This window comes from Corvus moneduloides, chromosome 10 (genome assembly GCF_009650955.1).
Source record: "Corvus moneduloides isolate bCorMon1 chromosome 10, bCorMon1.pri, whole genome shotgun sequence".
In the NCBI taxonomy this organism is placed as follows: Eukaryota; Metazoa; Chordata; class Aves; order Passeriformes; family Corvidae; genus Corvus; species Corvus moneduloides.
Window position 1 is genome coordinate 23,086,010 of NC_045485.1, and position 26,923 is coordinate 23,112,932.

At 44.0% G+C, this 26,923-nt stretch overlaps 1 protein-coding gene and 1 long non-coding RNA gene across 3 annotated transcripts; one reads left to right on the forward strand and one right to left on the reverse strand.

Annotated features, from left to right (window-relative positions):
* Positions 1 to 63: 63 nt before the first annotated feature.
* On the reverse strand, positions 64 to 16,104 carry LOC116448732. 2 transcript variants are annotated; one of them, XR_004242097.1, is made up of 5 exons: positions 16,017 to 16,104; positions 14,855 to 14,990; positions 7,726 to 7,842; positions 3,041 to 3,225; positions 64 to 269 (listed from the first exon to the last, which is right to left on the reverse strand). It is a non-coding gene; the product is annotated as an uncharacterized LOC116448732 (long non-coding RNA). The 2 variants fall into 2 exon arrangements; XR_004242096.1 differs by lacking the exon at positions 64 to 269 and having other exon boundaries at positions 2,211 to 3,225.
* On the forward strand, positions 15,908 to 25,776 carry TNFSF10 (TNF superfamily member 10). Its single transcript, XM_032119586.1, has 5 exons — positions 15,908 to 16,104; positions 19,744 to 19,896; positions 21,372 to 21,414; positions 22,102 to 22,221; positions 22,917 to 25,776. The coding sequence occupies exons 1-5, from the start codon at positions 15,982 to 15,984 to the stop codon at positions 23,363 to 23,365; spliced, it is 888 nt and encodes a 295-aa protein (XP_031975477.1). The 5' UTR covers positions 15,908 to 15,981; the 3' UTR covers positions 23,366 to 25,776.
* The last annotated feature ends 1,147 nt before the right edge of the window (positions 25,777 to 26,923 follow it).

The window sequence follows — 26,923 nt, forward strand, 5'->3', positions numbered from 1 at the left end:
ACACACAAATATTTTCCCTGGTGCAGCAAGCCAAACATGTTACCTAACAACATTGTCCAGCTATCTGCAAATAATTTGCAGCCTGAATAATATTTGCTCAATTCAAGTTCAAGTTTAGACCATACTCACCAAAAAAAGTCAGGTGAGGCTTTCCAGCTTGGTGACATCTTCCTTTTCTTTCCTTATACAACCAGGAATTCTCATTCCAATTACTGTAGTCTTCCAAGAAAAATAAAATCTGTGGATGAAATCTAATAGCAGAGGTAGATCTGCAGGGATTAACAATATGAAGGAGAACATTGTCAAGCATGTAATGATATTTTTTTGTGTGTCTGCTACAGCTAATGCTTTTAATTGTATTTTCCAGTTTAATTCTAGTAGCCAAAGGCTCGATGCACAAGGCAAATAAATGACAGGACAATTGGCATGCCCAAGTGCTTCTTCTCAATATAAATAAGGCAGACAGCAAATATGAGTTGAGCAAAGAGATCGCTGTGTTGCAGTTTAATTCACTCAAGATTTCATCAAAATTAATTTTACACTTCAGGATGGAAAAACAGGCCTGGGAAATGGATTGAAAATGTCAGGAGGGACTGGAGCCAGGGAATCCCCCTCCCACATTAGCATTTCACACAAGTGTGAGAAAGCTTTGTCAGCAGAGTGACTGGGGAGGAGTAGGATCAGACAGAGCATCTTGCTGGGTGCACCTCTCCATTCCCTGCATGCCTGAGGGACTTTACTGAAAGATTCTTCTGTGATTACAGGTGCAATAGGTAAAAGGCTTTTGAAACAGAAGGACATTCCTACAAACCTGACAGCAGCAACAGATTTAATTATCTGTGCCCAGCTTAAGGCATCAGCCCTGCAAGTACAGTGGAGGTGAACTATCACAATACTCCCATCGGTGCTACTCAGCTGTTTTTATGGACCCAAGGAACTGCAAAGAAATTATTTTGACTGTAAGCCCTTGAGGGCTAAGATTATCTTTATGGGCTTAGACAAATACACCAACACATTGCCAGAGCTTTAAGTCCATCAGAGCTGAAAGGTGAAATAAGTAAAAATACAAATACTTTTCCTTGACTTTTAAGTCAAGGTGGGTTTTCTCCTGTTTGATCTACAAATCCAGCCAGAGAGAATAACTTCTAAACTGCAAATATTCATTAAACTTAAAACTCAAGGAACTCTTGGCAACTCTTCACCATTTTTTTAAAGCATTTTTTACTAACTATAAAGGAAAGCATGTCTGTATTTGGCTTCTTCACAGATTATTTGGCCATCTAACCTAACAAAACACTGCACTGATGCTGTTGATCCCCTCCAGTTTTGGAAAGCCACACTGTGTTGAGAAGAGTATTTCCAGGCTGTGAGCCATGAAACGAGCCTCTTCCTGCTGCAGTTCTCCTGGGATTTGCTGTGAATTGGAACGAGGGCAGGCCCACATCCAATGCAAGGTCCCAAAGACACACATATTTCAAACCCAAAACCCATCACTTGTGAAAACAAAACATTTGGGGAAACTCCAGTCAGGGAGCAAACTGCCAAAAGAAATTATTGTCTGTTTACGTGGAGCTGTTTGCATTTCTTGGGCTGCTCTATGGGCTGGCCCAGGGCAGGGACAGGTGAATTCCTGACAGCTTCCTGGGAGGCAGTGGGAGCAAGCAGCTGAGTGACAGAACAGTCCCTTCCCAGCATCCACGAGCCATTGCCTTGGCTTTGCTGCAGTGTAAGGTTGCACCCTGACATTTCAGTGCTTGCTCCAATAGACCCCTCGCTGTATTGCTGAAGGCCAGCTCCTGAAGGGCACAGCATTTCTCCCCAGTAATCCCATTAGCTGGGTGAGTCTCCAGCATTATTTGTGCCTCTGTGGCTCCTGCAGGGATCACTCCTGTCCCTGATGCCTCACTGCCGAGCTCTGAGGTGTCTTCACTCACCTGCACATTTACAATCTTCAGTTCAGATCAGTGCTACAGCAAGCACTTATTTACAGCTAAAAACGAGGTGTTAGAAGGGATGGAAGGCAGATGTTCTGTGTTTATCCAGTACCAGTGATTTCATAACAAGAAAGTCACAGCAAGTCATGACTAGATTACCTCAGCTGCCAGCAGCACAGCCCGAGCTGTGTTCCCTCCACTCTGCACACTCACAGCACTGAAATGAGTCCAGCAATGTTAAACTGCCATGACAAGGAAGAAATGCTTCAGAAATATATATATATATATTGCCTTTTGAAAACTGGATTTCAAAAGTAGATACCACATACTTTAAAAACACTCCTTGGGCCACAAAGGTTCAGTCTGTGGGAGCATTCAGCTCCATGACGTGACCACTGGCTGACCTTTCTGCTGATGCTGCCTGTGTCAGGATAAAGCACAAATCCTTCTGCAGCTACACAGACCTGTCAGCATGGGTATTGCTGGGTGAATGAATAGCATCTTAATCCAAACACAACCTAAAGCCTTTGTATTTACTTCAGCTAAAGCTTCCTGAACATTTCTGCTCAGAAGATAAATATCTTGTCTAGGATCACCCAACTCTTACACCCTGCACACTTTCTCCTACCCTTACAAGACCCTTTGCACTCTGCTGTAACAGCTGAGACCCACCAAAATGCAGAAATTAGGTGAGAAACTTTGGAAGCCAGGTTGGATATTATACTTCTACGGACATAAAGCTGAGAAAAGAATGAGGTGAATACAAGATGTTTTACTAGAACTGCAAATCCTCCAGGTCAGTGTAAATACACATTAAACATACATCAAACCTCTGCTCCAGGCTGCCAGAAACAGCAAAGTAACCTGACAAGAATTTTGGAGAGCTACATGCTTACCTAACAGTGAACAGTATTTGGGTGAAAAATGAACATTCTCCATGTTAAGAAAGTGTAATAGCAGGTGTCCTACAGGCAAAAGAGATATTTGGCTCAACTACAGCAGTACTCCATCTGGGGATGATTGTCATCCAGAGAACTTAAAGCCCAATAAATCAAAGTTTTGCTAAGTGCACCAAGCCAGGATTACCGTGCACTGGGAGGACTTACATCTGTAATACAGACATATATTTGAATGTCTGTGGGCAGGTTTAGGTAGGAGTGTGCATTCATTCATAGAATAGACCTCTACATCCATGCAGGTGTGGAGACTTCAAGTCTGGAGCAGCACCATGTTCAAGGATTATCTGATTAGCAGGATTTTTCAGCAGTCTGTTTCTCATGATGTTCCTTCTCTGTGAAAAGAAAGCAGAAGTTTGTCAATGCATCAATAATTCAGCCTTGAAAGTCAATTCCCACAAAGAGCTCTTCAGGCACGAATTCTGCGTAATCTGCCTGGGGGGGGATTGGCTTCTGGGATTTCTTCCACCTGATGGTCTCCTTGAAGACAGGGACACACTGTGGAAGAAAAGCTGAAGAATCTGGCTAAAGTCAGAGGAGAAATCTGACAAAGAGCCCAGTGCAGCTCTCAGGGGCTCTGAGCTGGCAGGTGTCCCCTTGGTTCACATCTCCATCAGCCTGATGCAGTTTGCTGTCCACAGAAACACCACCTCAGAAACAGGTGAATAATCAAGCCTAGATTCACAAACATTTCTTCCTAAAGAAAACAAAAGTAAGTTTCCAGCCCTAAAAACTACAGTAAGAAGTGCAGAGCTCAGAAAAACCCAAAAGAAGGGAAAGGAACACCAGATATTTTCTTTTCAGACCTGTGGGGACCTGTCAGCCTGTTGCCCTGAGGAGGGTGCAGCCATCCAGCCTTCAGACAGATATAGCCAAGAAATGATGAGGTCAGAGGGGATTTTTTTTCTCTCTCCATGAACTCTATCATGAGCAGGGACAAGAGCTCTGAGCCTGTGGAGGCTGTTACAACAGGACTGGCTCTGATCAGGGGAATGAAGAGAACCAGTAACTCACAAACTTATTTCTGGTGGGATGCAGGTGAGCACCAGCAGCTGAAGGGTCACACTGAAGACACATTCCCCACTTGCTGCCTGCCTGCAGGTCATGCCTAAACACAGAGCATCACTGAATGCTTTTTTCACATGCAAATCTGGAGTTAAAACCACTATGTGACCTCAAGAATCAGACACAGCCTGGGTCAGACCCACAGCAAGCCAGGATTACAAATAAGGAATGCAATTTACCCCTCAGGCCCCTCTTTTGATTTGCAAAAGTGCAAATGAAGAAGAAGTTACTGCTTTTTTCCTACAAATCTTGCCTCTGGAACATTTTTTAAATTTGGGGAATTTCCTGTATTGCATTTTAAGAACCATACTCTGGAGGCCCTGGCAGTCAGCTGGCTAGCAAAATTCCCTCTCTCTGATTGAAGGAGCGACTTGCAAGAGAAGGAAAGAGGTTATTAAACCTATTTTTATGTGCAACAGGTTCTTTTCCAAGTAAGGCAGTGATGGATCTGTGAATCATTGCCGCTAACCTTCAAAAAGGTTCAGTGTTGGAGAAAACTGATTCACTTTTACCACAAAGAAGCTTAAAATCTAAAGCAGCACCCAGCTGTGTTTGCACCCAGCTTTTTTTCCTTGTGGCAGACTCAGCAGTAAAATTCCCAGAGGCAACAAAATCAACCTGATTCCTGTAACTCTGGCATTGCTATTGTTCTTTCTGCAATGTTGTTTTTGGTGCTGGGGATCAGAAAACAGCCTCAGGGACATGTTTAGCAGAGATGGAGCATTGCTGACCTATATTCTGACTTGCATCTGGGCTGACAACAGCATTGGTCCTATTTGGATGGGAGCCTGTTCCTTCACAGCACTCAGTGGAGCAGGAAAGCTGGCACTGGTTTGGTGGTGAGAAGGGGATTCCTCTGTGTGCTTAACTAGATGAAGCATCAAAACCCACCTCAGGAGCATCAATTCTGTAATACTGGGACCTGACTCAGCTCTTTTGAAACAAAAATGTGCCTCCTCAGCAGGCAGGAAGCGGTGCTTGGAAAGGGAGTTTGGACAAACCCTGTGTTCACATCTGCTTTTCTTCATACCAAAAATCCCCTCCTGCCAGCTTCCATCTCCTGCTGCCATAGCCCTCCCCCAGAGCCAGACCCCAGCCCTTGCCCTGGCTACCTCAGACGTGCTGAATCCTTTGTGGGAAGCTTCAAAGGGCTTTAGTGCCTTGTCCTGCTAATGATTTGCAAACATATTATCACAGCAATCTCTGCTAGCCCTGTCCAGCTGTTGTGCTCCCTGGAGAATAAATGCCTGTGCAGCTGTGCACGGCAAGCACAAGAGAACAAACAGATTACTATTATAAATATTCAGGGCATATCTGATTTGCCATACCTGCACACAACCATTTTCAGGACTGTGTGTAATTCTTTCCGAAAGAATTTGATTCATTCTAAGTGTGGCCATAGGAGGCAAATCTGAGTCTGCAGTCGGCATGGCAGCGTGGGGAGAGCTGCTGTGCATCTTCAGCTACAGCTTCAAGTGACCCTGAGACAGTTTCTGAGCAAGGGAAGAGGAAATGAGCATAATAAATAGGCTATGTATGGGATATTTATAAAATATTTCTAACTTCCTCCCTATTAATGTCTTGCAAGGACAACGAAATTGCTCTTTCATAACCAGCTGCAGAACAAGGGCTCTCTGAAGAAGCAGCCCTTGCTTGTGCACAGTTTAACAGTTTTAAGTCATACAAACTAAACAGCACCTCTTCCATGTGACAGAGGGCCAGTGGTGGTAAATGTTTCTTAAGGAGACACATTGAAGAAAAGAAAATAAAGTTATATGCAGAGCTGAGCACCCTTTGCATATTCACTCCCAACAGCTCTCTGGAAATCCTAGTAACCCTTCTGTCTAGATTTGTGACAGCACCTCATTGTCTTCTGCTATCCTGTAATTTAAATAAAATCTGCATATCTATCAGCAATCAGCAGAACAGAAGCACTGGCAAACATGATGAGCTCTATAGTAACCTCACTGCTCAAATTAAAATTGGAATTTCACTCCATTCTCCTGTTTCAGTTGATAACAGTGAGTTCAAAGGTCTCATGTTTTCTACTCTCTCTGTTTAAAATGCACATCTACCTCATGACATTCACAGCCAAGCCAGAGGTGCTTCCCCAGCTCCACTTTCAGCCTCTGTGAAAGGTGTTCTATGGAGAAGGGTCTGTGTTTCCCTGCGTAAGGCAGAGGTCCTTTACACAGCTGGCTGCTGGCAGGGAGTGACATCAGCACCTTTTTCACGTCTGGGTGGGAAGCTGTGGTGGAAGGAGGTGTGTGAGGGCCTGACCCACCTGTGTGAGGGACTGACCCATTTTCCCAGCCTGTTCACTAAAGGGCAGCTCAGGCCACAGCCTGGGATGGAATTTCTCACCCTGCCCTGCACCTGCTCGCCTCTTAAGCAGGTTAACAGAACCCTCTGTGTCACCACACCACAAACCTCTCTGGGAAACTGAATTTTTGTTTCAAACACGCTGAAAAGCAGTGGGAGATGTCAATGGATACTGCCAGTGGGATGGCCAAACCACCAACTCAGGAAAGCTGCTGGTGGCATCTCTGGAGCTGTGTCTGACTGAGGCCTCACCTGGCCCCAGCTGAGACCTCCCACAGGTACAGAATGTCCTGGGAAGCACCTCAAGATGTGGCTGGTAACAGAAACAGAAAGCAGGTTCAGCTGAGGCTCTGTCGGTAACTCCCTTCAGAGACACTTCAAGCTAAACATGGAACTGCTGGTAACAAAGAAAAGGAAAACAAAACCAATGATAATCTCACTGGAGGAAGTAAGCATTGTGTTTCTCATAAACAGTGGTTTTTTCCCAAAATGAGTGTTACATAACAGGTAAGATTTTCCCCACTGATCTCTGACAGGAGAGTTTCAGCAGCCTGAAAGCACTCATTAAAAATTTATGGCAGAGGTGATGAGAAAGCCATTCACTGAGTCTTTTCCTTTAAACTATCACCTTAAAAGAAGCCAGAGCCTGATGATGAGCCAGATCCAACCTCTGCACTGACAAAAACACTTTGGAGTGGCTAAGGCTGATGGTGGATGGGCAGCTGAGCCCTCCTCATGGCCAGGGAAGAGTCATCCTCACTCTGGCATTAGCTTTGTGTGGAGAGATGGGTATCAGATCCTACCCAATTATCACATCCTGCTGCTGCCACTGACACCAAGGCACCAACAGAGCGGGGGGAAGTTTGTGAAGCCATATCATCATCTCCTGGTGTTTTCCTTTCACAAAACTGCATCTGCAACATTAACTGCCCATTTTTTAAAATTAAGCCCTTGAGTCACACGCCAGAACAATCTCTGTGCTGGGAATGGCTCTCTGGTGCCAGGGTGAGTGATATTTCTTCTCTAGGTGATTAAGGACCTAATTGTCCCAAATATGTTACTGGACAGGAGCCTTAGAGAAGCCAAGGAGATAGAGTTCACCTGCCTCCAAAAGTCATAGAGACGGACATATCATTTTAAGCCAAGGCAAATCCCTTGGTAATTGTTTTAATTAAGTCAGTCATGGAGGTAGTTTTAAAATCTAACTGTGCTGAATAACTATTTTAGTGGCTGATTGCAGTCATCAATTATTTTTCAAGTGCCCTTTGATGATAATTCTTCCTAGTTATAAAGAAATTACTTTTGCATTTATTCTTTTAATGCAAACATTCTGTTGCAACATTTCCAATTTGTTCTTATCCCAAACTCCACAAATCCTTAACCAGCTTAACCAGTATACACCCCAAACCCAAAATTATCCACGAGATTAAAGAAGTGCAAAATCTTACCCAGTCAGGTAATATTGGCATGCAACAGAGACTCCATAGCTATTTATGTCCATGTAGCTTTAATAAGGACCCAAACATCCTCCCAAGCCTTCTCCATGGCAATCTCATGCATTGATTCTGCCAAAACAAGTTTCCAACACTCATCATTAAAAAAGTTTTGAGATGGCTTTACTATTGCAAAATATTTTACAGGCAACTCTGGATTCCTTTAATATCTGAAGTTATGTTTGAACCCCCAGGACATACTTTTGCTGTATTTCCAGCCTTTCCTCTTTCACAGTAAAACCTGATTTTTTTTTCTTTTCCTTATTACATCTACAAATCTTTATAAACTCTAGGAGCTGGGCCTTAAAAAAGGTCACCTATATCAAGATTATGTCATCATATGGATGTTTTCTTCAGCAGCAAAACCGCCCAACAACCCTAAAAGTCCACCTGGAATCACCATCTGAAATGCCAGGGATTCCTGCATCCTGTGCACTCTGGTCTGAGGAGACACCTGGAACAATGAAGGATGAGACTGATAAGGCTCAAAGCACCTCTGTGCAATCTCATTCCTTCCAAGGGTTGACACCTTACATTTTTTTTTCAGATGGTCTTTATTTGCACTGCCTGAATCACCTTTCTGGTTAATAGATTACTTTAAAACTCTGCTGATATTGTTGTGGTGTTCAGGCAAATAAGAGTAATGACTGAACAAAGTTGAAAACACAAGTTGGGAATGTTTTGCTTGCTAAGATATGAAAAAGTCTCCAGGGTTTGTTTGGTGGAGTACTCCTGTATTAAGTTACATCTCAGGGCTAGCTAAAAATTAATGGGAAAAGATAAGTGCTGTGGGTTACCCAGAACAAGTAAATTGATTGCTGTGTAGCAATCTCTAGCTCTAAACCAGTGGGGTTGTTTAAAAAAATGTTATGCTCTCCACTTTAATATTTTTTGCATTAGATATTTATTGTCAGGAGCCTTTTCCAACTTCCTTTCCAAGTAAATAAGGAAATCCTGTTTCGAAGAGCCCAGGGAAGCATTTGTTACATGAGTTTTATTCCCAGACACTCAAGTTCTTGTTTTCCAAATGAATGTTAGCTGAAGTTGAAAATTAGTGAGGAAAAGCAAAAATCTTGGTCCAAGAGCAAATATACTGCAGCTTGATGAAGTACACTGCAGTTTGCTTTTAGTTAAATATTGTTATGGTTATAAATGTCTTTTTTCAGTTAAATATTACACAACTTTTGGAGTAGGAATGATGAAACTGAAATTTGACCCAGGAGACTGCTTCGCTTTCTATTCTTCCTCAAGCTCTTTCTGTTTACTGCGTTTCAGTGCCTACAAGCCCAAGAAAACATCTTACATCTGGTAAAATTTGCCATCTGCTATCAGCTCCAGATCAATTCAGACTCTGTTCTTGTGGCAAACTGGCCACAGAGCTGTTTCAATGCTCTCTTTGGCAGTAGCTGTGGGGAATTTCTGCTCCCTGCCTGATAATGACCCTTTTCCAGGACAGAAGGCAAATGCCTTTGCAGTTAGGTGTCACTGAAAATACCAGCTGGTCACCAAAGATGCAGATACACAGAATTCCAATATAACGTTTGCAGCTGACATTTATGAAGCACCTTTATAACATAAAGCACGTGTATTGTTTATCACCACCGTGATGTGATTGGCATATTCACCAAGGCCAAGGCTCCCTTCCGTCTTTGCTCCAACTACCTGATAACCCAGCAATCTGCACAAGTAATTCAAGTTCTTCCAGTCTTCCACGGGTTCCAGTGACTTGTGTTTCCTGCTCACAAGCCTCTGGACAGTCTGGCAAACCCTGACTCACCTGGCTAGTCCCTGATCCAGCCCCCCTGAATTCACAGCTGTCAATCTGAAAAGAACCACATTCGAGGTGGTGCAGGTACCCCCTGAGTGACTCTCATCCAAGTGTTTCTTGCATGAGAGTCACTGCACCCCACTCCCAGAAATTCCTCCCATGTCCCTCACTCAGGGCGAAATAGCTACAATATTCATGGCTGTATTCTCTTCTTGTTATTCCCTGGGCTTTATAATAATCATAGAGCATAGAAGACTGAGCAGAGGAGTATTTTCTATCTACTGGCATGAAGTCATTCAATAGACATAAATGAAACAGTAGAAGAATAATATGCAGACTGAAATATGCAGCACTTCATCAGTCATCTGGGAGCCAGACCCACTTGCTACGGATCAGAGCAGTCCACGGTGTTTCCCAGGATCTGTGCCACTCCTCAGAACAAAGCAGCCACCAGGCAGCCCCAAAGCCTCCACAGCAGTAGGACACAGAGTAAATAAGCCCACAAAGTGCACACACAGCAATGGGTATCACCTTCTATGTCACGGCGATGCTCTTGCCGCGGATGAGTAGCTGCAGATACAAACAAACCTCTTCCCCACTTCCATTAGTATGTCCCCATGAGGGCTGTGCTGATAGAGATGCAAAACCCAATCCACACATCCTCAACACAGATGAAACATATTGTAGATGAAACCAAACTATGACAGCAGGAAAAGAGATCCTTCTAGACATCACCGAGAATTTAATTCACTCCACGTTTTTTTCAACGGCAAGAGAAGACACAGCCCATCCAATTAATCCATCATGTCCTGGTTTGCCAGGAAGAGGGAAGAGGCTTCATGTAAGTACAAATCATCCCCACCTGCTTCTCCCCTGTTCCTCTGCACCCACAGCATTTTGCTGCCAGCTGGGAGAGCATATCCAAGCAAAACCCTGGCCACGATGCTGACAGCACAGGGGACTGTGAATGCCAGGTAGCCCCAGCAAGGAAAGAGAAATCTCCTTCACTTCTCTATCTACAGCCTTGTTACTGATTTTCATCTGTCCCAGGAGGAATCTGTAGCCCAGATGAAGATAGACAGGTATGTGACAGATGCTTTGCTGAGAAGAAGCCTCAAAAAAAAGTAATTTCTCTGCATACACAACTGGCACCCTAAAGAGAAATATTTGTCTTCCATTTTCAGTGGAGTTCAAAAGCACTCACCTGTGGTAAAGAAAATCAAATTTCATGCTTCAAGGCTTAAGCTAATTGCATAGCAAATCTTTGCTGTGTGCCAGGGACAATTCTTCCTCTTTCTGAAATGTTGGGGAGGCAGATGGATGTGTTATGGATCTCCTCCCAGCTCCCTCCAGAGCTGAGACTACAATGAACCTATTTCAACATTATCACTTTGTTAATGTAACATAGAAAAAGACTTAAGAGCATCTATAAACATTCCCTTTGCTCCCCTAGCCAGGGAGCCTGAGCAGCATCTAGCGCTTCACACAAGACTGGTTGTGCAGTAATGGAACAGCCACATGGCCAGGTCCAGCTTTGGAATCTGCACTTGAAAGGAGTTCCTGCTACTTCAGGGATCCCCAGGGAATACAGGAAAGCAGAGCCATGTATCCCTTACAATGGATATATGCCTTATTGTAATGATAAAGGCGTTTCAATTATTCCAAAATGACATATTTAGAAACTTTTCTTTAATCAAAATCTTTCACTCTAAGACAAACAGAAATGTGGAAATGTGAGACATTTCTGTCAAACAGAAACTCCTAGGTGTGGCACTAAAAATCATAATGAAAACAATGACATGGAAATGATTTATGTTAAAAAACCCCCAGTGTGAGAAGGAATCTTGGATCAGGGCACCCTAGTGAAACCAACTGTACTCATTCAGGGAATAACACGTGGGATGTGCCTCGTGACAATCCCTAGGGCTTGAAAGCTAAAGAAGTACTAGTGTTAGGACAAGGGGAATGGCTTCAAACTGAAAGAGTACAGATTTAGATTGGATATTGGGAAGAAATTCTTCCCTGTGAGGGTGGGGAGGCCCTGGCACAGGTTGCCCAGAGAAGCTGCGGATGCCCGATCCCTGGAAGTGTCCAAGGCCTGGTTGGACAGGGCTTGGAGCAACCTGGGACAGTGGAAGGTGTCCCTGCCCATGGCAGGGGTGGAACTGGATGAGCTTTACGGTCCCTTCCAACCCAGACAATTCAGTGATTTTATGACACTAAATCTCTCAGAGAGAGATTTCATAACAAGCACTCATAAAGGACAATATACTTTTGGAAGTGCCCCTATATAACTGACAAAAGTTAAGAACAAGCTCAAAATATATACAGTATATCAACAGGCAAAAGGTAAAGTATTTTCTTAACTAAAATGGAGAGATCCAAAGTTAGATCTGGAATGAATGCTGTTGCTACAGCACTTTTGGACATGAGCGTGGCATGTCCATGCACAGATATTTCCTGCTCTATTTATCAAATCCACTGCTTGGGGCATTGAAAGAGAGATGTCAGGTCTGAATAATTTAATTCATAGGTGTATTTGGGGCCAGCCAAACCATTGCTGTTGTTTGTGTAACACCACAGGCCAAAAGAATATTGCACTGATAAATAGATCCTGATCCCCTGACAGTACAAATCACAATGAACTAATGGATTTGAGATGGTTTACAACTAACAGTAAAACATGAGGTTGGAATCTGGCACAGGGACCACGAGGGAATGAACAAACCACGGGAGTCAGATGTGATCTGTCCAGCACATGTGCAGGGCTGAGGACCACATGGCAAGGTTAACTCTGTGCTGGCTGCAGGCTCCTTGTGCCTGCTTGATTGGGGTGCTCGGCAGGGTGACTCTGTCCATGACCCGTGCCCTGAGCTGAGTGTGGCAGCGCCCCAGAGATGAACTAGGAGGCTGCGGAGATGGGCAGGGACTTCCCCTTCCCTTCAGGAAGGAGAGGAGACAGCAATCTCCCACTGCGCTCTCAGAGCCAAACAATCAGCGGCTCCATTGCGGGAACTGATGGCTGGAGCAGCAAAGCCCAAAGCAAGAGCTGCATTCAGGCGTCTGCTGGGGGGAAGGAGGGACGGCTTCATTCCCTCTCTGCAGCTACATGCTGTGATGAGAAACACGACCCCTTTTGCTGCCCAGCAGAGAAATCAAAGTCAGTACCTGCTCCGTACCAGAAATCAGCTCTGCTTTGTCTGCCCTGGAAAACGAGCAGAGCCCTGCGGTGCCGGGGCTGGCAGGGAGCGGCAGCAGCGGTGACAGCCACCTGCACGGCTGGCAGCAGTATGTGTACGGGAGCCTCTGTCCTCCTCTGAAAACACCTTCATCACCCCCATCACTGCCATCAGTGAGCAATGGGAACGGAAGGACTTTTTCAAGTCACTCTTCCTTCATTTTTGCCCATTTTCAGAGCCATTATAGATTCCTACCAGTCACACTGCTGGGGGACAAGTGTGGCAGGTCCTCTGCCCGGTGTTTCCTTGACATGCCAAGCGACGCCTCCTACGTCCACAGCACAGATTAAGGTTTATCTCTAATTAAACAGCTCGCTGAGTAAGCTTTAATAGGATGAAGGAGCCAGGAAGAATCAGAGGTTTTACTGGGGAGCTGCCCTGGTCTAGCACTACACAAACACATGACTTGGTTCTGTTTAAAAGAATGCTAACACCATTCCTTCCCACTGGTGTCACTGCCCCAGCTTTACTGCGGCAAAATTTCATCAAAACACTCATTTTCTGCTCTTGGAACCTTTAAAACAAATTATTTTCTGTATAAACTCACACTTATTAGAGACAAAAATTGATTGCAGGAAAGTGAGCATTGAAAGTAGCAAAGATTTTCAAGTGCATTCAATGCTGGAAATGACTGGAGTTTCACTTTTGGAATATCCTATGTCAGTGTGCAAACTCATAAACATTGTGTAATGAAATTTGTAATGAAATTTGCAGATCTTAAATCTTCAGAAAGATAGTGAACTCATAATTTTTTGAAGAGATGGATTTGAGTGTGTTTTTCCCATCGCTCTTTTCAAACCACACTTGGCTAATTTTGCCTAGCACTAATTAGTGCCTGGCACTAATTAAACAAGTATTAAATCAGAAACATAAGGAATACCTATGGAGGATTTAAAATTATGGGTCAGGGAGACACAGGCCATGCCTGGTAGAGGGCAACAAACTGAGTATATGGGTCTTGAAAAAATCTTTCCTGAACTGGTATGTTAACCTACAAAATAGTTCTGTTAAAAGTTGTAGGGTGAGGAGAAATCCATGAAGAGGCTGGAAAAACACAGAATCCAAACCAACTCCTAACTGTGAACAAGAGTGCTCTGTAGTGCCCTGGCTCTCTTTCACTTTTGTTTCTATTCTTTTTGAAAGGAAACTCCCTCATATGAGATATGACCTCCCTAAACAACTAGAATGAATAGCCACAAAAACTCCCTTCAGCAGGCAGGAGTCTTCATCCAAGTCAGTTTGCCACCTTTTAACTGATTCGTCACATGACTCTCTCAAATGAAATTTTTCTTAAGAATTTATGAACCATGGTAAACAAAGCAGAAGGAGCCCAAAATGTCACACTGACTTTCCTGAGAAGTCATAGGAGGGGACCATGAGCTCACTTTTGAGAAGATGTTATCCTCCATCTGACATATGTGTTGGAATCACACAGATCTGAACTGTTCTGGCACACAGATTGAATGTCTCAAAGAGCCAGACAAATAAACTGCCTGCTGCCACGTTGAACAGGGATTCGGGGATTATTTTGCTACATTATGATGGAAGAAAAAACAATTAATTTTCCTCTAAATGGTTGAATACAATGCTGTTATGTCTTCTAAAGATGATCTCAATAGTCAGGAGAGATGAAGAGATCTTGATTTTAATTTTTCCCTGTAATGATACTGAGAACTCCCACCTGCTTCCTGGAACTCAGGTAGCAGATGCTGAGCAGGAGCCAAAATTTCATCCTACCCTGTAGCCAACAGCACGAAAGTGACCTGACTCAAATGTTTGCACTTAGATTTGAAATCCCAGTTTTCCATGGCTGCATAGTCAGCAGAGGTGCTACCTCTGCTGATTTAAAAGTATCAGCAGATAATTATGGATTTGCTTATAACCCAGTCTGTATGTGGTGAAGGTGTCAAAACCCCAGGGAAAGTCAATGGACACACCCTAAAGCATGGACATGCCTTTGGAAAACTATCTGGGTGGAACAGCTTGGAGAAAAGCTTGCAAGAAGGAGACTTAGAGGTTTGAAAACTCACCAAACAAACCCCAAAGTGCCTTCAGATAAAGCAAACTCAAAACGTACCTGATGTCCATGTACTGTGGCAGTAATCATGTCATGACCAGGAAGTAGAAGCACTGGTAGCACTGGGAAGGAGCTCATGGCACAGGTTATTGGCTCACAGGCACCCTTCTGAGGTGTACGAGCTCTACAGGAGAAGCTGCAGAGGATAGGACACAGATAGGACAGACCAGGATGGACATGGACCTACTGGAGTGAATCCAGATGATGCTCAGAGGGCATCAGATGATGCTTCATAGGAGCACCTCCTATGAAGAAAGGCAGAGAGAATTGGGTTTGTTCAACTAGAGAAGACTCCAGGGAGGCAGTAACTCAACCTTTCAGTTCTTGAAGGTGGCTTATAAAAATTATGGGGACAGACTTTTCAGCAGGGCCTGTTTTGATAGAACAAGGGGTAATGGTTTTAAACTGAAGGAGCATCGATTAAGATTAGGCATAAGAAAGAAGTTATTTACAATGAAACTGTTTTTACACTTAGGTTGGTGAAAAACTGGCACAGGTCGCCCTGAAAAGCTGTGGTTGCCCCATCCCAGGGAGTGTCCAAGGCCAGGCTGGACAGCGCTTGGAGCAACCTGGGATAGTGGAAGGTGTCCTGGCCCATGGCAGGGGGTTGGACGAGTTGAACTTTAAGATCCCTTCCAACCCAAACCAATCTGTGATTCTGTAACACAGCTTGGATTCAGGAAACTCCGGGCTTCTCTGCGCACATAACCAGAGCCTTAATGTCCTAAGAAAACCAGCTTCCACCATTCTCTGGTGGCGACCTCTCAGCGAGTTTGCTCGGAAATACTCCAGCAGCGCTGAGCTGTGACCGCACATCTCAGCAATGATCCCGCGCTTCGGGGAAGGAGGCGGAGAAAGCGGCGGCACCCGGGAGGAAAGCCCGGGAAGGGAAGGAAACCAGGGCAGGAAACCAGTGAGGAGACGGAGGAAAACCGGGCAGGGCAGGGAGGCAAAACAGAGAGAGGAGGGAGGGGAGGGCCCGTCCCGCCCCGCCCCGCCCCGCCCGCTCCATCCCCCGGCGGGGCGGGCTGAGCGCGGCGGCTGCCGGGGGCTGCATTCGCTGCGGGACAGCGGCCGAGAGCCCCCGGAGCCCCCAGGCCGGCCCTGCCGCCCCAGCCAGCCCCACGATGCTGCCGGCGGGCGGCCCCAGCCCCGCGCTGACCTGCGGGGCCGTGCTGGTGGCCGCCGTGCTCCTGCAGTCCGTGTGCGTGGCCGTCACCTTCCTGTACTTCACCAGCGAGCTCAGACAGGTCTGTGCGGGGGCTCGGCGGCGGGGGGGACCCCGCGCTGCCCGTTCGGACGGACCGAGCCGGGGGCCGCGGGCTCGGTGGGCGGGGGCGGTGCGAGCAGCAGCCGTGGGCCGGGCTGAGCCCCCGCTCCCCGCAGACAAAGAGCTGCGCTCCCCTTTGTCCGCGGCACAGCCGGGCCCTGCGTGTGCGCGGGGAGCGGAGCTCCAAGCCAGGGCACCTACAAAGTGTCTGACTCCAAATAAACAAAGCTGTGCGCTTCTGCAGGAAATGTGTTTCCCATCAGAGCGCGGATTCGCCGTCTCATCACTTTTGCGGTGCGGGAGCGCCGGGAGGGCTGGGTGGAACAGGCTCTGTCAGCTGGGCAGTCCAGGCGCCGTGGAGAAGGAGTGAGGAAAGCTCAAGTGCCTTTTAGATGCGTCCTCTAGGACAATGCATGGTTTTAAGACTGTGACTAATCCTAAAGGAACTGCACCAGACAGCAAACATTACTGAATTCCCCAGAATAAATTGTTTAATATCCATTGTATAGTCTAGAAGCTTTGGTCTCCTTGCAGCCACCCTTCAAGCCTGCCAGCTGCTGCTTAACTCTTCCCTCTTCTTGCAAAAGATCATTTACACTCCAAGAAAGTTGCATTTAAGTTATAGTCCCATGTGTGTGGCCCTGCTTTTCATGGACCCCTTGTTGCTCAGGGTTTCCGTGGGTGTCTTATCCCAAATTTACTGTCCTGCTGTAAGTTGTGCCTAGATGTTGCTCCTCCTGGCACAAAGGTAAACCTACTTGCAGGTAAGCGTTCTGTACATCTACAACTTCAGAAAGTATTGCATAAATGTAAATTACTGTTGTATATATGCACTCAGCAATGCATAATTAATCACATTATTATTAATAATGTATATATGCATATTGTGCTATATATGCACTTATTCCACGTTGGATTTAATAGGTGAAGTCTTCTGAGATGTCAGAGTTCTCTGTGAGGCAAAGGGTGTGCAGTGTTCTGCAACAGGAGCCAATGTTCATACTTGCAAAATATATAAAACAGATTTTCCTGCTGAATTTATAGCTGTGGCAGTCAAATGGGGGAATCACAGAAATGTGCTGACTTTATGAAATCAGGTTACATGATTGCTAATGAAGAAAAATATATAAAGGCATCCTCATTTCTCCATGCACACAGTTCAGAGTCCCTTGCTAACAAACTTGCCAATCTAAGTAATTAGTAACCACAGTTATCTTTTCCTTCCTTCTATTCAAATATGTACACCTGGGACACAACCACATCTCAGGGACTTGCCCAAAATACAACTCACAGTTTCTGAAGAATAACAAGCCTGCCTTTGGTGTGAAGGGATAAATCTGTCCAAATTTAAGTCATGCTGGGCTACAAACGAAGGCTGCTGGCTCTGGAGGGAGTACATTAACCACATATTCCTGCATGTGCCATTTGGTGCACAACCAACAGGAAAAACCTCATCTAGACACAGCCTGCTACTCCACATCCACATGGTGCATGTGGAATAAATCTCTGTAGATACACCATGATTTTTGTTTGCATGTTTTTCTTCCCTTTGATGTTCACAATACCTGCATTACGCCTTCACCAAATTACTGTGGACTGCAGGCATTTCTGTCTTTACAAAAAGTATGCTGGTAATGCTGGTAACCAGCAGGGTTTTTCCACTACAGCTGTAGTAGGACTGATTAGGACTAGGAGTATGACATTTGTTTAACTGTTTTGCTTTAAGAGGAAGTACTGAGACAATAAAATTCTTATGCTTCAGGATATGGGGCTGCAAGGACAACATCCTCAGGCTTCCTTCTGTTTCAAAAACAGTCCAGTAACCACTCCTAACATAAGAGAGAGTCTTTACAAGATAAGATTCCTGCAGGACTTGTGTCCTCAAAGGGTTCAGTGCTTCAGATAAACCTCATTTGAGTAAATCTTACAAGAGAAATTCCAATCCTTCAGTACTGTAATATGCTGCTGCAAGGTTGCATTCCCTGAGGATTTCAAACTGCATACAAAACATGGTTCCAGTGCCAGGAGAGTAAAGCTGTTTTGGGGAAAAGTGAGCAGGTAAGGTGGAGGCAGAGGCACAGGTGGGAGGGCAAAGCTGGGAGCTGAGCTGTGACAGGTCTGCAAGAGAATAAACAGTAACCTCACAACTTGCCTACGTTTGGCTTTTTTTCTTAAACTCGTCAAACTACTTTGTTATAGAAGCTCGTTGTTTAGTTAAATCTGTCAGAGCTGTAGTTTTACCTCAATGAGCACATAGTATTAATCACTTTGAGTTCTTGAAACTTGATTTAAAAATACCACTGTACTCCTTGGCAAAGACACAGAAACCCTCACAAACACTCATAATGGGGGCCCCTTTTCCTTCTGCTGCCTACAAAACACAACATCATTTCAAGTACTAGCTGAAGTTCAGTGGAATCTGCTGCTGCAAACTGAAGGTGGGACTTGAAGGAGGTGAAATCTCCTCCCCCTGGAGCAGGAAATCTCTTCCTAGACACCTTTGTTTTCTAAAAGCCAGGAAAAGCATGGAGTGTGAAGGAGGAAATCCATTTCTTGCTTTCAATACACCAGTCTCAAGGACAGCTAAAAACTGGTACTTGTAGAAAAAAAATGCATCTGTTTAGCAAACCAAACCAAGCTTCTTTAACACAACAAAAAAGTGAAATTTAAATGCTACTACCAGAATTCCATCTGAATGCTTTGCATGTTTAGTGCTGTTTCCTCCGAGTTCCCGCAGTGCTTTGCTGGCTCCACAAGGCTGACCAGTCTGTAGCTGATGCAGCAGGAGCCCAGCTCAAAGGAAACAGGGGCTGGTCACAGGTTCTGTGCTCCCACATTAACCAACAGCGCCAGCTGGAGTCGCATCCGCAGGGAGCTTGGACAGAGCTTTCCGCTAGGAAAGCTCTCCCAGTCAGATTGCCTTGGAGCCAAAAGGAGTTTTGCCAATCTCTTCAAGCTCATTTCTCTTTAGCAGGAAAAAAAAAAAAAAAGTGTTTTCTCTATGACTGGAGGATAGAGATAGATATTTGATATTTTCATGTCAAAAACATCTAGCATTATAATTTTATTTGGGCTCAAATGTCATTTCAGTTGTCTGGACTATTATGACAAATGCTATTAGGAGAGACTCCAAACTGGATATGGGGAGGATATGGAATGGATATATAACAGCAAAAGTCTGGATTACAAATGGAATTGGCTGAAAAGACAGCATAAAAAATATGTTTAAGTTCTTTGTTTTCAATAATATATTTTAAAAACCCAAACAAACAAAAAAAACCCAAACCCTTCTGTAAAAGAAATGTTTTCAATGCAGAACTAGAGGAACTAAAGGATTTACAACATGAGGGATTTGGGTATTGAATTTTCACAAAACCTATTAAATTGATACCAAATTTATATCCATGGAGACAATGCAAGCATAGTTTTGCATGTGAGGTATGCCCTCATATTGAAATATGTCAGATCAGGATGGATTAAATCCTCATGATGTTCATATAGCCCTACTTGCACCAGGAAATGCTTTAGAGAAGTGTTCCTTAGCACAGTGAATATAGTGACATACCACAGCTGCAGACACATCATGGGTGAAAAATCCTGGCTTTCCCCTCTGCTGCAGCTCCAGGACTCGTACTCCAAGAGCGGCATCGCTTGTCTCACCGGGGAGGAGATCGGAAATTCCATCCAAAACTTGGATCTCATCGAAAGCGAAGACAGAGAAGCTGATCCCTGCTGGCAAGTAAAGTGGCACCTGGGAAAGTTAATTAAAAAGGTATTTGGGAACAGAGTGCTTGGGGATGTTACAGCTGAAAGAATCCTAATAGCAGAATAAAGGAGGCTCGGATTGTTTTATTGCAAAGCAATTGTCAGGCCACAGCTCCAGCTGCAGAGTACTTGCACTGAAGCAAAAAAAACCAAAAAAACCCCAACCCATAAAAGTGGTTTCACTGCATTCAGGAAATAATAAAACAAAAACTATCAGCTTTTACTAAGCAAATGCCAGTGATGGGTTGGCTTGTCTGAAATACCTCAGGATAAAGGGTTTCTACCTGACCATACAGATCACGGTGCTATCAGAGCTGTCACTGCCTCTTTGGAAATACAGGGACACTGGGAAGAGAAAATGAGATTAAATGTAACACAGGGAGAGCTACAAAGGTGCCTAAGGAATGGTCCAGTCGTGAGCTGGGTGATGTAGTGGTGGAGGAAAGAGCAAGTGAGCACACAGCATCGGGCACAGCACCTTCCAGAGAGCACCTCCTGCGTGACTTACACACAATACACATAATTTTGGCTACAGAGAACAAAGCCAGTCTGGCTGAACAATCGCAGAGGCTAAAATCTTCTGGAATGGCTTTCAAAACCCCATCTCCAGCACATAAACAAGCTCATCCATAAAAGTTCTCTTCTGGCTGAAATTTCCTGGCAGAAACAGATCTTGCAGTCCAAAACAGAATCTTCATTTGTGTTCTGAGATCTCGGCTCCTTTGGTGGAAGCTCTTCCAGTGAAGTCCCTGAACTTCTGCATAGAGAAAGCATTGTTTTGGTTGGTGGATGTTTACACATCTAATATATCTGTTAACTCCCTGATTGCGTAGGAGGAGGTAGCCTGGGTGCCAGAGTAAGTTACAATTACAATAATGTAACTAATACTACTATTGCTAATAGGATAGATGGATAAATAGAAATGTGACAGGACAAAACCCATCAGTAAATGGCAATAAAGGCCTTATTAGCCAGCCAGGTAAATCATCACCATGCTTGCTGCAGCTGTACCACTGTCCATACCAAACTGGTTTGTTTCAGCAGTCAGCAAACAGTTATGAAGAAGGGGAATGCACAGAGTAAAATATGCTGGTTTAAGAACTTAGATAGGTAGAGGTATAAAAAAAAAATTTAATTTAATTTCTCAGATCTAAGACCCTGCAGTTCACACTAGCAAGTATTCTGCAAATGGAAGCTGGTGCTTGGACACTTCTCTTATTTGAGAGAAGCATGAAGGTCAGATTTTTCAACAGATTTATGCCTGAGCTCTTGAAAATGTTTTCTCATGTCTTTCATTATCTAAAAGATGTAAACATAGAAATTCTTTATTACAACGAAGTAATAGGTGGGGTTTTTTTTCTATTTGCTTGTTGATCAAATCCAGAATCCTCTTTATTCATGAGTAAAAAAAGGTGTGTCTTTTTCCTGCACCTGTCAGCCCCAGATGACAAGCTAATTCATTTTCTCTGTGTTTGTTGGCAGATGATGTCAAGAAGCTACGAGGAAAACATATCTGCAATCAATGGTATTATAATAATTTTATTATCTGTGGTAAAAAGGAGCCGCTAGTGGCACTTGATGTGTAATGACTTGATTTTTTAGAAGTGCAGAAAATTGACTAAGATCTTGTACTGGCATCAAGTCATCAAAAAATGATTACTTATTACTAGAAGGTGAATTTTCAGGAGGCAGAAATACAGTCAAGTGGTTACAGCAAGGTAATTATGCAAGGTGGATGTAGAGGACTCAGCCTGTAGATCTCAGTCCCGTGTGTTATGGGGGACATTTAAAAAGCCCTCCCAGTATCCCAGCTCCTGGAACATGCAGCACAAAGCTGCAGAGGTGAGTTAAGGAATAGCTCTGCTGAAGCTCACACTAAAGATGCTGGGAAAAAGCATTAGAATCTCCAAGTGGAGATTCACGGGGAAGATTAGGAGTATTTAACCATAAAATTGAGTACTATGGGTTATTTTGTCTGTTGACAACTTGAAGGCAGAGGGAGGAGAAAAAGGAGAACAGAGAGGCACATAAAGACATCTCAAGAGCAACAGTGAAAGTGGAATTTGAGCCTTATTAGCCAATAATTAGCCATCAGTCCATGATTCAGTCAAAAAATGACATACCTATTCCTTAAAATCAAGTCAGATGGAACAGATGTGCCTTCTAATGTTCTTCCTTCTGATGTGGGGTTTCTTTTCTCCCCTTCCTTTAGTTGAAAGGACTCTGACACTGCCACACACGGAGGGGCAGACGCCGCGCGGTCCCACCCGCAGGATCGCGGCGCATCTGACGGGCAGCAGCAGCAGCAGGAGGAGTGCCCTGTCCTCACGCAGTAAGGAAAACCTCTAACAACAGTTAAAGACCACAGAAATGACTCTCTAGTTGCTAGCCTCATGCTTACAAACACTTTTTAATACTTATATCGGGTTAGTAGCAGGAAACAAATCATCTTGTCCCACGCATTGGGTTTTTTCTGCTAATTCTCACCAAACAGAGAGAAAGCCCATTTCCTCTGGGTACCTCCCTAACTCTTCTTTTGGAACCTTCATTAGGGGGAAAAAAGAATGTAAATGTCCTTCTTCCTAGTGTTAAGTTTTCCTCTTTCCTTTCGTTTCCTTCTGTCGGTTGTGCGAGTCCCAGCTGCTATGGTGACAGACCTGTTAGAAATGTGAGACAGACAGGAGAGACTTGACATTTGGACCATGTTAATGAAGGGCTTGCTTGGGTTTCTGCAGCTTCAGAGGGTATCAGACACTAATGGATATTTTTATTTTGTTACTAAGTAGAAGCATGATTTTTTTTTCTCTTACTTGGGAGACAAATATTAAAAATAAAGGCAGTTCATGTTAATTCCCACATAAAGCTTACTTATGGACCATCAAATTGTTGTGAGAATGGACCTAAAGAATGGCTGGGAAGAGCAGGTTTCCTTACTTCATTATTAAAAACCAGGCTCCTCAGCTAGCAGATGCCCAGCTTCACTACGTGGTTTTGAAGTTAACATTTCTCTTTTTTTTTTTTCTCCAGTAAATCCCTTGCCCAGAAGAGGGATTGGACACAAAATAAACAACTGGGAATCATCAAGAAAAGGCCACTCCTTCCTTTACAATGTGGAGCTGAGAAACGGCGAGTTAGTGATACCCCAGACGGGCTTTTATTACATCTACTCACAAATTTACTTCCGATTCCGTGAAAACGAGAACGAGGACTCAGATTTGTTGGGACAAATCAGGAACCCCAAACAGCTTGTCCAGTATGTTTACAAACTGACTAATTACCCTGAGCCCATTTTGCTGATGAAAAGTGCAAGGACAAGCTGCTGGTCTAAAAAGGCGGAATATGGACTTTATTCCATCTATCAAGGTGGTGTGTTTCAGCTGAAGAGAGAGGACAGAATTTTTGTCTCTGTCAGCAACAGTGACATAGTTGACATGGACAAAGAAGCAAGTTTTTTTGGAGCCTTTATGATTGGTTAGAACATGAAAATCATGATCCCAAATGGCCCAGTTTTTCTAGTCAGGGACAGCCTAAATTCCTATAAAATAGGGGATAACAAGCAAAAGCTGTATCGATACCAACAAGAGCAGACTCCCCTTTCTCAGCTCACTCACCGCGAGGTCCGACCATGCCAAGTTCTGTCCCAGCAGCCAGGAAGAGCAGCAGCAGCTGGCTGTGGGTGGCAATGCTCTGTGCAGGTACAGGCAGCCAGGCTGGGGATGTGTGAGGGATTCACACTCCTCAGGCCATACCTTTGGCCAGAACCCCGGACAGGTGAGTGCTCACCAGCAGCAGAGATGCTCCAGGCTGGCTCAGCTGTGGCACGAGGGATGGCGGATGCTCCAGGTCTGGCTACTCGAGGCTCAGACTGGATATCAAATTTTATTTGTGGTCTCCATTGGGACCCTCTCTTGAATATGTCAGCTCCTGTAAGGAGCTTTTGTACATCCTGTTCCCCAAGTGCCCGTGGAATTTCTCCAGAAGTTTTTTGAACAGGAGTTTTGCAGAAGCTGCACATCTTCATCTCGTCTTAACAAAGCACTTAAGCACCTAATTAATTTTAAGCACACAAACAGTCTTGACTACATCAGGGTATCCACATGCTTGAAATTAAGTATGTGCTTAAGCATTCTCCAGGATCATGTCTTGAGTAAACACATTTGTCTTGTTTGGGATATTGTACATAAGAACAGCTGCTGGAATGGCACTGAAGAGCTTTTGAAATCAATCTGTGTTTTGATCAACATTTTATAACAGTGCCTATTTACTTAATTACTGTGCTGCAGACATCTCACCAGGCTTCCAGTAAGTTCAGTAATGCAGTTGCTGTTACACTTATTGGCAGCAAGAACTGGATCCAGAAAAAAAAAAAAAAAAAAGGTGGGTTTCTGTAAATACTGAATTCTGTGAGAAATTTGCAGCAAGTTAGGCATGACAAGATTCTTCCATGTTTATTTGTACTTGTCTGTGTCTGGTAGGATGTAATGTAGAATAACACACCCCAATGACTAACATTTTAAGGAAAACAGGCACAACTATCTGTACTTTAAAAAGTGCTGCTTATTTAGGTAATGCTGTAATTATTTGATTTTATTTTTAGGAATGGGCAGAAAATTGCCATAATTTTTTTTTGCAAAATACATTTTTTTAAAAAAATGAACAGTATATTTTTTAACTCTATGAAAATGACTATTTTGTATTAAAAGGATTTGAAACTTCAGACTGTATGGGCTCAATGCACAGCAAAAGTCAGGTAGTGTAAATCAGCACATCTGTAGCATTGTCAGTGGAGGAATAGCAAATTGGACCATGAATTCATTTTGCCCAGATTCAGAGAAAACAGTGGGGAAGGTGAAAAAAAATATTGGAGGAAAAGGAAGAGAGTTCTGCAAATGTTCCTTTACATCAACAGAGTGATGGCAGGAGAAAGTCTGGCTGTCTATTTTTTTGAATACACGGGGGTTGCTGTGGGAACCCTCCCATTCACCTGCATGTTGTGGTAATTAAATCACTGGGCAGCCCCTGCACATGGGCCTCACCAGTAAACAGGCATCGTTCATCTTCCTGCCAGCCAACAAGAGGGGATTAATAGACACAAGCCCCTGGATTTATCTGGCCATTCAGACAGGCAGGTGTGTTGGCTCACTTAAATCCCTGTGTTGGAGCAGCAAGAGAAGAATTTCAGGAACACCCTTCATTTGGCAGGTTAGGGCAAAGAAACACACCAGTGTACACTGAAAATAATGAGTTTTAACTTCTGCCTGCTGTTTAACAGTGTCACACACACTGTTTTCAGTGGCAATCAAATATGTGAAATTCTTCACCATTTACTGGAACACTTTGGTTTTTGCCTCCTTCTGAGATCATCTGTTTTGACAGAGAACAGAAAACATTTCTACAGTTTTCTTTATGATTTCAGTATTTAATTCAGAAATTGTCTCCCTGGCAGAAAAGGCTGGAGAACAGAGCCATTCCCTACACACCTGTATGTCTGTTACCTTGCAGAAATGACTTTTGTGGCTTCTCCTTGCAAATGGACTGGGCTTGGTGATTTCAGCGCAGGACTGACCCCTGCTATCAGGTTTGGTCTCTGCATGCAGAGCATATTGCAACAGGAGTCACACCAAATAGTAATTTTCTTAGTGATCTGAAGGCATGTTTGCCAGATATTATCTTGGGGGTAGATTATCAAGGGATATCAGACAGGACACTGTTGAAGAAGAATGGAAAAATATAGCAGGTTCTGTTTGTGCTGTGTCCTGACTCACACTTTTCATCTCACTTTATGCTGAATGACATATGTAGCAAATTTTTATAGGTTGCATTAATGTGTGAATATTGTAAATTTTTCTACGTGCCTTTTATATAAAACATTTTTACTAAATAGTTATTTAGTCTTGCAGTGATTATTGGTGTCATCTTATGGCTTCCATAACAACCCTGTCTTAAATCATTTCCCTGACATTCATTGGTATCAGATATAATCCACTAAATGCCAGAAATGGTTGCAATGCAAAGGACAAAATGCAAACCATTGAGCAATGCCATATTGTGTAATCCCATAACTGGCTTCCAGATCCCAGCTGGTGAACAGCATCTGGAAGCAGTAGGCTGAAGAAATCCCTGAAAACAATCTTGTGACCAGAGGACAAAACTCTGAGCATTTCTCTTGAGGTACTAATCATGTTTCTGAGCTTTAGCAATTATTTAAGCACTGGGAATTCTTATTTAGAAGCAAAACATCTGATCTTTACCCATTACCAAACTACAGTAGAAGATGTTTGTTCAGCCTGGAGAAGAGAAGGCTCTGGGAGACCTTATAGCACCTTCCAGCACCTAAAGAGGCTGCAAGAGAGCTGGAAAGGGACTTTTCACAAGGGCTCAGAATGACAGGACAAAGGGGAATGGACTCACACTGCCAGAGGGCAGGGTTAGATGGGATGTTGGGAAGGAATTCCTCCATGTGAGGGTGGGGAGGCTCTGGCACAGGTTGCCCAGAGCATCTGTGCTGCCCCATCCCTGGAAGTGTTCAAGGCCAGGTTGGACGGGGTTTGGAGCAACCTGGGATAGTGGAAGGTGTCCCTGCCCATGGCAGGGAGGTGGAACCACTACACCAAGGGATCATGTTCTCTCTGAAGTTGGGGAGTGAGTCTGAGGAAGAGGGACATGATGCCCAAGTGTGACCCAGTGACACAGTGAGCTGAAGCACGGCCAAAAGCTGAGTCTAAACCAGCTACCTCTGAATTAGTGACCTCAGAGCACGGCTTTGATTAATAAACCAGCAGTGTTTTGAAGTCTGCTTGCAGATATTACTGCCATATAAACAACTGTAAAGTAATTTGAGCCCATTCTGTGTTTTATGTTATTAAACTGGATTACTGCTATTCCATCAGCACTCCTCAGTGATGGGAGTTGCTAAACCATAACCTTTGAAAGCATACACCAGGTGCTACGTTCTTCTCTAAACCACATTTGTAACAGCAGTCAAAACACCTTCTGTCCCTGAAAAAAACCCGAATTTGCTTTTCTCTGAGTTG